The sequence below is a fragment of the Ursus maritimus genome, unplaced genomic scaffold (genome assembly GCF_017311325.1).
Source record: "Ursus maritimus isolate PB19 unplaced genomic scaffold, ASM1731132v1 scaffold_26, whole genome shotgun sequence".
Classification (NCBI taxonomy): Eukaryota; Metazoa; Chordata; class Mammalia; order Carnivora; family Ursidae; genus Ursus; species Ursus maritimus.
In genome coordinates, this window is record NW_024425119.1 from 25,324,118 (window position 1) to 25,335,077 (window position 10,960).

Here is a 10,960-nt window from a genome sequence, read left to right on the forward strand (position 1 = left end):
TATAAATAAATATAAATATAAATAATATATATAAATATAAATAAATATAAATATAAATAAATATATTATATAAAATATATTATATAAAAATAAATCACATGCAGTTACATAATTAACAGAAGTATTAATAAACCAGGCTCTTTGCCAATAAAAGGACAAATGTGTGACTTCTTGAGAAAGAAATGTTTTCCTATTCTCTGGAAGCAAAACAGAAGGTCTTTGTATAATCTTACATTTGTTTTTTTAATAAGATCATACAATTTAAAGGTTCAGAAAAAGGACAGAGTTAACAGAAGTTTAAAAAAATCAGTTGGTTTAATTAACAAAATAGACTTTAGCCAGGCTGCCAAAACTGCCATATCTAACCATCAAAGCCCCCCAAATATTTAGAAATGAGTACTTCGCTCTGGTTTCACATTTTCCAATCTCTGGCACTATAGGTATGGTGTTGATTTCGGAGGCCAGGTGAGTGAGCAGACTTTCCTATTTCCTGCTTTTGGGTGCATCTCTCACAAGCAGAATGTATTTGCTTACTTCTGTAGTCTTTTTATTATTTTTTTTCATAACTGGAAGTTTGTACCTCTCCATCTCTTTCCCCTACTTCGCTCCTGCCCTCTGGCAACCAGTAGTTTTTTTTTCTCTGTATTTATAAATCTGTTTCTACTTTGTTTTGCTTTTTAGAGTCCACATATAAGTGAAATCATATGGTATTTGTCTTTCTCTGTCTGACTTATCTCACCTAACGTCATACCCTCTAGGTCCATCCATGTTGTTGCAATTGGCACGATCTTATTCTTTTTTATGGTTGAATAATATTCCAGTGTGTGTGTGTGTGTGTGTGTGTGTGTGTGTGTGTACTACATCTTCTTTATCCATTCCTCTATTGAAGTATGCTTCAGCTGCCTCTATATTTTGGCTATTGTAAATAGCGCTACAGTGAACATACGAAGTCTTTTTATTCTAATACCACGTATTGAGCGCCCACTGTGTGCTAGGCACTGTGAAGTGTTGAGGATATCTCTGTCTCTATCTATCTCAAACCCTTTCCCCTCAGTGAGCTCACACACTAGTAGGGACTCAGACAAGAGAATGACCATGCGTGCTAAGTCCACACTAGAGGTAGCAGATGTGCCACCAAGTGCATGGTGGGTGCTCTACAGAAACACAAACACTGGGTTTGGAAGGATAAACTGGATAGAAGAAAAGCATTTCAGAAAGAAGGGACAGTACATGCAAAGACAAAGGGGCCAAAGGGAACTTGGGTTCTGAGACAGGAAGCGTGAAAGAAAAGATGTCATGAGCAAGCAGGCAGCAAGGACCCTAAGGAGGTGGGGACAGCACAGGATGCAGGCTGGAAGCCAGGATGCCACTAGCAGGCAAGAAGTGATGAGGACCACAGCAAGACACTGACTGACAGCCATGGAGATGGGGTGAAGAGGATACAGCTTTAAAAGATAGGCGTTATTGGGCTTGGACACCAAGTAGATGTGACACGAGTCATGAAGAGGGAAAAGAATATCTGCCGTGAAAACTCAAGGACTCCCTTCCAGGTTCCTGCAGAAGCATCTGGATGAATTGGGGAAACATATGTAAGGATGCGAACCTGGACGAGGTAGAGGGAAATATGATGAGTTCAGTTCTTTGCTTGCTGAGTTTGAGGTGCCTATGGAACACTCAGAGACATATGAGCTTTGCACAAAAATGGAAAGTAATGCCCTTAGGCTTCGTAGTTCACGCCAGCACACTGGTAGTTTGCTGTTAAAACACACACACACACACACACACACACACACACACACACACCTCTATTTGTTCAATCCTATTAAAAATATTTTTAGCTAATAAAAAATATTTTATTTCTACTTCCTGACTTTTGACTCTTTTGTGGTGTCCTGACCATTACAGTAAACCGATTGCTGAAAACAAGAAATGTCATTGTAGGTTTCTTGGACATAGACAGAACTCTGGAGGTGATCTGGTTCCATTTTCTTCTTACAGAACAGGAGACTGAGCTTTAGAGTGGTCGGGTGGCTCAAGAGCCACAGGACTAGAACAAGGCTTAGACCTCAGGTGCTCCACACCCGATGAAGTGTTTTCCTCTATGTCACAGTGTTCCCACTGCCTTTGAATACGTTGGCAAAAGATTAGGTTGGAAGCAATTGAAATTGCAAATGCTGTTTATTCACAAAGAAGTAAGATAGAGTGGAGTCATCTAGTACTTGGAAAATTATCTGTGTGATAATAAACCTTACCTCACTAATAAGGTGCCCCTGAGTTGTGGAAGTGACAGTGATAGGGACTAGCTATTTCTGAATGTGAATCCACGCACTAGATAAGATGAAAAGAGTCACAGTCCTGGAATCAGAAAACCTACTTCAAGCTCTAGTCCACACGCTTACTGGCCATATGTACTAGTTGCGCCAGGCTGCTGTAACAAATTGCCACGAATTTGGTGGCTTACAACAACACAAAACGTATTCTCTCATAGTTCTAGAGGCCAGAAGTCTGAAATCAAGGGGTCAGTAGAGCTGTGCTCCCTCTGAAGACTCTATAGAAGAATCCTTCCTTGCCTCTTCCAGCTTTTGGTGGCTCCAGGCATTCTTTGGCGTGTGGCTGCCTCTGTCCTCACATGACCTCCCCCTTTGTGTAGGTGTTTTCTGTCTCTCATTAGGACACTTGTCATTGGATTTAGGACCCAGGTAATTCAAGATAATCTCATCTTAGACCCTTAACTCAATTATATCCACAAAGACTCTTTTCCAATAAGGTCACATTCTCAGGGACTTTTTTTTTTTAAAGATTTTATTTATTTATTTGACAGAGATAAAGACAGCCAGCGAGAGAGGGAACACAAGCAGGGGGAGTGGGAGAGGAAGAAGCTGGCTCATAGCAGAGCAGGGAGCCGGATGCGGGGCTCGATCCCATAACGCCGGGATCACGCCCTGAGCCGAAGGCAGACGCTTAACGACTGTGCCACCCAGGCGCCCCACGTTCTCAGGGTCTTAGCATTAGGACATGGACATATCTTTTTTGGAGTGACCACTTAACCTACTACACCATATGACCTTGGACTAATCATTAATATGGCTGACCTAGGGGATTTCAACACCTGACTTTATCCACCTCAAGTCTATCATGGGAGTTAAAAGAAAGAAGACACATGAAAGAAGTTGGTAAAGAGTTACGTGAATGTTAGTTATTCTTGTTGATGTGGCCAGTAATTTATCCAGACATTTCAATAACAGACTGATCTGCACTGCAACTTTTTCTCCTTCCAGTTTAAAAGTAGTTTTGCTGAAACACAAGGATTTCAGACCAAACCTCTTCAAAGGACAGAGAAATATTTCACAATGTAGTTACTAAAGAAGAGAAATGTTCAAAGATAAATTATTGTCAATTGTGTGCATGCACAGAAGTGAAATACCAGACAATGCCTTAAATATTTTTCTAGAACAAGGCAAAGAATAAAGGAACAAAGAAATAAGTTTCATGGATCAAACTGATAGAGTAGACCCCCGCCTCCGGCCCTTGTTACTTCTTACTGTGAAAAATTTTAAATAAGAAGAAAACTTAAGTCAATTATATGAAGATCAATCATGTTTTCACACTTAGAATTTAAAATTGTTACCATTTGTCACATTTGCTTTATCTTTACGTATGTAAATAGATGGAATTTTTTGAACCACTTAAAAGTAGGTCAAAGACAGCATGAGACTTTATCCTGTTTATTTTCAGACAGCATTTCTAAAAATAAAGACTTTCTTCTACATAACCAAGATTCCATCACCACATCAGGACAATTAGCAATTCCACGATATAATGTAATATCCTTAATTGTCTGAGCATTCTACTTTTTTCAGTTGTCCCTCAAATGCCCATACTTTTATTTATTTATTTATTTATTTATTTATTTATTTATTTATTTATTTACCAAAAAAATTTCTTGGTGCTAAAACCCAGGAAATGCCTGTACGTTTAAAATCAGCATCCAAATAAGATCTACGCAATGTATTTAGTTGTTATATCTCTTTAGACTCTCTTAATATAAAACAGTTCCAACCCCTTTTATTTTTCCTTGACATTGACTTTTTGGAAAACCAGTCGTCTTGACTGGAGTGCTAGAGTCCATGGTCAGATGGCATTCTCTTACTCACCAGCACTGAAAAGAGTTCTGCACGAGGTCACTGATGTTCTATGCATCCCTCCCCAGCCTTCCTCTGTCAAAGGAGCAGGAGGCCATGTCCACTTACTTTATAAGTGCAGTAGGAAGCTCCAGCCTCAGAGAGGGCTATGTGATTGCCCATCGAGAAAGGGGCATGAGTAGGCTAAAGAGATCATCACCTCTTCTTATAACCCTTTTTTTCTGCTTTGCTTCTTTTATAACCTTTATCAGAATATGTTGGAGCTGGAGGCTGAGCATCACCAGGACCTACAGAATGAACAGGATGAGCAAGAAACAAATCAGGGTCAACATGAGGATCCTCACAGGTCCACATCTTTGCAGTTTTCCAAGGAGAACATCCCTGAACTGTAAGCCTTGACACATGCAAGAGGAATCATTTCATAATATTTTGTGGGTACAATGGCTACATGAAATAAGTCAGAGAAAGACAAATACCATAGGATTTCACTTATATGTAAAATTGAAGAAACAAAACAAATGAACAAACAGACAAAAAAGAGACAAACAAAAAACAGACTCTTAAGTACGGGCAACAAACTGGTGGTTGCCAGAAGAGAGGTGAGTGGGGGGATGAGTAAAACAGATAAAGGGAATAAGGGTACGCTTACTGTGATGAGCACCGAGTAATGCATAGAACTCGTGAGTCATTATATTGGACACTTGAAACTAATAACACTGGATGTTAGTCGTATTTCAAAGAAAAAAGGAAAAAAAGAGTATTTTGTGGGGAAAATTAAATTTAGCAGAGAACTTAAGGAAAGCCTGGAAGATTTAAACTCCATATGTCTTGGGGCGCCTGGGTGGCACAGCAGTTAAGCGTCTGCCTTCGGCTCAGGCCGTGATCCCAGCGTTCTGGGATCGAGCCCCACATAAGGCTCCTCCGCTATGAGCCTGCTTCTTCCTCTCCCACTCCCCCTGCTTGTGTTCCCTCTCTCGCTGGCTGTTTCTATCCCTGTCGAATAAATAAATAAAATCTTTAAAAAAATAAATAAATAAATAAAATCCATATGTCTTTTTTTTTTTTTAAGATTTTATTTATTTATGTGACAGAGAGACAGCCAGCGAGAGAGGGAACACAGCAGGGGGAGTGGGAGAGGAAGAAGCAGGCTCCCAGCGGAGGAGCCCGATGTGGGACTCGATCCCAGAACTCCAGGATCACGCCCTGAGCCGAAGGCAGCCGCCTAACGACTGCGCCACCCAGGCATCCCAAATCCATATGTCTTAAACATTGAAGCACTCATGTGCACAAGTAACTACCTACATATTCCAGTAAGAATGTGGAGTAAAGACATTTCTAGAGATGTAGGCAGAGCCATGGGGTTCTCTTTGCAAACTCTTCTTTGGAGACTGGAATTAATGCATATCTTGTCACTCTCAAATAATTGTCTAGATATGAAAAGAATTATAGGGGCTCCTGGGTGGCTCAGTGGGTTAAGCGTCTGGCTCCAGCTCAGGTCATGATCCTGGGGTCCTGGGATGGAGCCCCGCATCGGGCTCCCTGCTCAGCAGGCAGTCTGCTTCTCCCTCTTCTCCCCCAACTGTGCTCTTGCTTACTCACACTCTCTCTCAAATAAATAAATAAATAAAATCTTTAAAAAAAGAAAAGAATTATAATTATCAATAGAAATGTATCGTTAAAGCCCTTGTGGACCCTTTCCCTATTGCATACCTCTCTGCTTCCAACAAGATGGGATCACTATCTTGTATTCATTAGGATAGTGTAATTCTTAACATTCATTCCATGCAGGGAAATTTAAAAAAAAAATACACACACACACACACACACACACACACACAAATATATATATATATATAGTTTTTTTTTACTAAATATAAAATACATTTTATTTTCTCCAGCCTTATGAAGATCTGCTAAAATGGATATCGAATAAATGCTCAAACTTTTTTCTTGAGGCCTGACTGCCTGCCTAGCCCATTTTGGTGACAGGAAATGAATCAGCATACCAACTTGCCATTCAAAGAAAGGTTTGGGGCCATTTGAAGATGTTTCCCATTTCTTACCTTAAAACTGATCATAGTAATATTTCTGCAGGAGTCGGGAGAACATGTTCTTCCAGCTAAGCTACTGGGAAAGGACATCGCTCGGAGGCTCTTTTTTTAAAGCTGTGTTAATAATGGTCATCAAAGGAAGGACTTCAAGTTCCCAATAACCCTTGAGCTTTAGTCGGTACGGTCCAAAGGGATCCAACCAGCATGACATGAAAAAAGTATTAAAAAGTATGGTTGTTAATGCACATCTGAATTTAAGTGGAAAGTTTTAAGATGAAACAGAAAAGATAAGACTAGTTGTTGTTTATCTAGTCACTGGTATAAAGAGAAGGGGCTTTGGAGTCAAAGAAATGCCTTTCACTGGTGTTGTATATGTCCAGGGTACAGATATATCACATTTTGTTAGATTTATGCCTGAGGATTTCATGCTTTTGGTGCCATTATACTTAAAATTTTTAAATTTCTAATTATTAATTGCCAGGATATAGAAATGCAGTTGTTTTTTGTATATTGGTCTTGCGTCTTGTGACCTTGCTAACCTCATTTATTAGCTCCAGTAGTTTTGTAAGTTATTTGGGATTTTCTGCGTAGATAATCATGTCATCTGCAAATAGAGAGAGTTTATATCTTCTTTTTCTATCTGCATATTTTTTACTTCTTTTTGCTGCCTTACCGTATTGGCTAGAACTTCCAGTATGATGTTGAATAGGAAGAATGACAGCAGACACTAGACGTATTTACCTGGTTTCCAGTCCTACAGAAAAAGCATTAACTGAGATGTAAGGTGTTTTGCTGCTTGGTTGTTTTGTTTTTGAGATTGAGAAAGTGTTTTCTATTCTTAGTTTACTGAGATGTTGTTAAAATCAGGAATGATACTAAATTTTTTCAATAGCTTTTGCTGCATCTATGAATGATCATGTTGTTTGTTTTTCATAGTCTCCTGATATGGCAAATTATAATGACTGATTTTTGAATGCTGAACCAGCCTTGAATTCCCAGAATAAACCCAACTTGGTCATAATATATTATTCTTATCATATATTGTTGGACACTGTTTACCTAAAGGGAATTTTAGGGTTTATGTTAATGAGAGATATTGGCCTTTTTCTTTCTTATAATGTATTAGTATCAGAAAACTTGTCTTATAAAAAAAATTGGGGTATTTTACCACTTGTTCTATTTTCTGCACGAATTTGTGTAGAACTGGCATCATTTCTTCCTTAAGTGTTTGACTGAATTCACCAGTGAAGCCATATTGCATGGATATTTCATTACAGTAAACTTTTTAACTACAAATTTAATTTCTTTAATGATATACAGGGCCATTCAGGCTACTGAACTGCTAGGTATATATTAGTGGTGGATTGTATCTTTTGAGGAATTTGCCATTTCATCTTCCCTCAGCTTTTTGAAATGGTAATATCTTGTCCAACTCTAGTATACACAAAACCAAGAAATTGACCTTGGTAGTATAAATAGAGCTTATTCAGATTTTACCAGTTATATGTATTCTCACTTGTGCGTGTGAGAGTGTGTATAGTTCTATGCAATTTTATTATATGGGTAGCTTTACATAACTACCACCACATCACGATTCTCAGTTGTACCATTGCACAAGGCTCCTTTGTGTTAGTCCTTCATAGCCACACCTATTCCCTCCGGCTGACCCCTAATCTCCAGCAATGACAAATAATTTCCACATGTCTATAATTATGTTAGTTCATAAATATTAGATACATCAAATCATGCATTATGTAACCTTCTGAGATTTATTTTTTCACTCAGCGTAATTTTCCTGAGGTTCATCCAAGTTGTTGCCTGTATATCAATAGTTCCTTTCTTTTTGTTACTGAGTAGTAGTCCATGATATGGGGATATATATATATATAGAGAGAGAGAGAGAGAGAAAGAGTTTGGTTAACCATTCACCCATCAAAGGACAAGTGTGTTATTCCTAGTTTTCAGCTATTATGAATAAAGCTACTTTGGACATTCATGTACAAATTCCTGTGTGAAAATAAGTCTTCATTTCTCTGGGATAATTGCCCAAGAATGAAATTGCTGGGTCACATGGTAAGTCTTAGAGAGAGAGAGAGAGAAAGAGTTTGGTTAACCATTCACCCATCAAAGGACAAGTGTGTTATTCCTAGTTTTCAGCTATTATGAATAAAGCTACTTTGGACATTCATGTACAAATTCCTGTGTGAAAATAAGTCTTCATTTCTCTGGGATAATTGCCCAAGAATGAAATTGCTGGGTCACATGGTAAGTCTGTTTTTAGTTTTGACAGGAAGCTCCAAGCTATTTTCTGGAGCGGCTGTCCATTTTACGTTCCCACCACCAATGTCGGAATGACCCAATTTCTCTACATCCTCACTAGCAGTTGGCATTATCACTATTTTGTATCCTAGCCATTCTGATAGTAGTATTTCGTTATAGTCTTAATTTGAATTTATCTAATGGATAATAGTGCTGAACATCCTTCCATGTATTTATTTGCCATTTATACATCTCCTTAGTAAAATGTCTGTGCATGTGTTTTGTTCATTTCTTAATTGGATAGTTTGTTTTTTTAATGTTGTGTTTTGAGAAGTTTTCATATGTTCTAGATGTAAGACCTTTGCCAGATATTGGCAAGCGAATCCATTTAACAGAGTCTTTGGTCAAACAAAAGCTTTAAATTTTGATGAGGTCCAGTTTATCAACATTCCCTCTTATAGGTGGTGTTATTGGTGTCAAGTCTAAGAAATCTTTGCCTAGTCCTAAGTCTCAAAGATTTCCTGGGGGTTTTTTTTTCTAGAAATTTAGCTTAACTTCCATTTTAATCCTTTAAATTTTCTGCTCCTGTATCCAATTAGGCCTTACATGTCTTTACTATTATCTAGATTATTTAGTGTTTTTACTTTCTTGCATTGCATTTGTGACATCCCATTCCAACACAACCACAACTCAAAAGTCCTCTTATGTAAGAATATGATTTCATTCTTGAAAAATCAAAAAAGATTGTCTATTTGGTGATTTTTCTTAATCCATAGGATTTAGTCCACCTCTTGTCTGTTTGCAGCTTATTAAATGAGGTGATGTCTCTGGAGGGTCAAATTGAAAAGCTGGAGTCACACCAGGACCTTGACCCTGATCAGGGGGCAAACATTGAGGTAAGCTGGAGACTTGGAAAAGACAATCTGGGAGGTTGTGGGGACTCTGCCACCATTTCCCACCCCTTCTATTATTTAACAGAGCGTAATAAGAATTAAAATCCGTTTTTGCCACAAGGAGTGCTCTCTGGTGGTCAGTTCTGAGCACCTTTCATGTGGGTACCACCACTTCCATTCTCTGACAACACAAAAAGACTAGACTTTTTAATTCTACCTAGAAACTCAGTTCAATAGGCTTATATCTTGATGCCATCTTAAGACAATGATGAGTACCTTAACAGCAGACTTCTCTTCTTGAGCTTTGTACCCCGGCACCTAACAGTTCAAGAAGACATCCAGGAGTTAAATATTTGTGAATAATTGCAACCTTACAATGTAAGAGATATATTTGTGTTCGTCTTTGATGCCTTCATGAAGAGTTCTTGTGTTGGTTTCCACGATCTCCAGTTTTTCTGTTGTTTTCTTGCCTGGCACTGCCAATAAGCCTATTGAACTGAGTTTCTAGGTAGAATTAAAAAGTCTAGTCTTTTCATGTTGTCAGAGAATGGAAGTGGTGGTACCCACATGAAAGGTGCTCAGAACTGACCACCAGAGAGCACTCCTTGTGGCAAAAATGGATTTTAATTCTTATTACGCTCTGTTAAATAATAGAAGGGGTGGGAAATGGTGGCAGAGTCCCCACACCTCCCAGATTGTCTTTCCAAGTCTCCAGCTTACCTCAATGTTTGCCCCTATCAGGTCAAGGTCCTGGTGTGACTCCAGCTTTTCAATTTGACCCTCCAGAGATCACCTCATTTAATAAGCTGCAAACAGACAAGATGGACTAAATCCTATGGATTAAGAAAAATCACCAAATAGACAATCTTTTTGATTTTTCAAGAATGAAATCATATTCTTACATAAGAGGACTTTTGAGTTGTGGTTGTGTTGGAATGGGATGTCACAAATGCAATGCAAGAAAGTAAAAACACTAAATAATCTAGATAATAGTAAAAGAAATGTAAGGCCTAATTGGATACAGGAGCAGAAAATTTAAAGGATTAAAATGGAAGTTAAGCTAAATTTCTAGAAAAACCCCAGAAATCTTTGAGACTTAGGACTAGGCAAAGATTTCTTAGACTTGGCACCAATAACACCACCTATAAGAGGAATGTTGATAAACTGGACCTCATCAAAATTTAAAGCTTTTGTTTGACCAAAGACTCTGTTAAATGGATTCGCTTGCCAATATCTGGCAAAGGTCTTACATCTAGAACATATGAAAACTTCTCAAAACACAACATTAAAAAACAAACTATCCAATTAAGAAATGAACAAAACACATGCACAGACATTTTACTAAGGAGATGTATAAATGGCAAATAAATACATGGAAGGATGTTCAGCACTATTATCCATTAGATAAATTCAAATTAAGACTATAACGAGAATACTACTATCAGAATGGCTAGGATACAAAATAGTGATAATGCCAACTGCTAGTGAGGATGTAAGAGAATGAGGTCATTCGACATTGGGTGGTGGGAACGTAAAATGGACAGCCGCTCAGAAAATAGCTTGGAGCTTCCTGTCAAAACTAAAAACAGACTTACCATGTGACCCAGCAATTTCA

General features: G+C 38.3%; 1 protein-coding gene across 1 annotated transcript in view; it reads left to right on the plus strand.

The window, feature by feature from the left end:
- SMCO2 (single-pass membrane protein with coiled-coil domains 2) overlaps positions 1-10,960 on the plus strand; it is a 32,737-nt gene that overhangs the window by 4,835 nt on the left and 16,942 nt on the right. Inside the window, exons 3-4 of the mRNA XM_040641902.1 lie at positions 4,394-4,530; positions 9,258-9,352. Of these exons, the coding sequence (XP_040497836.1) occupies positions 4,394-4,530; positions 9,258-9,352 (232 nt within the window). The remainder of the gene's footprint in view (positions 1-4,393; positions 4,531-9,257; positions 9,353-10,960) is intronic.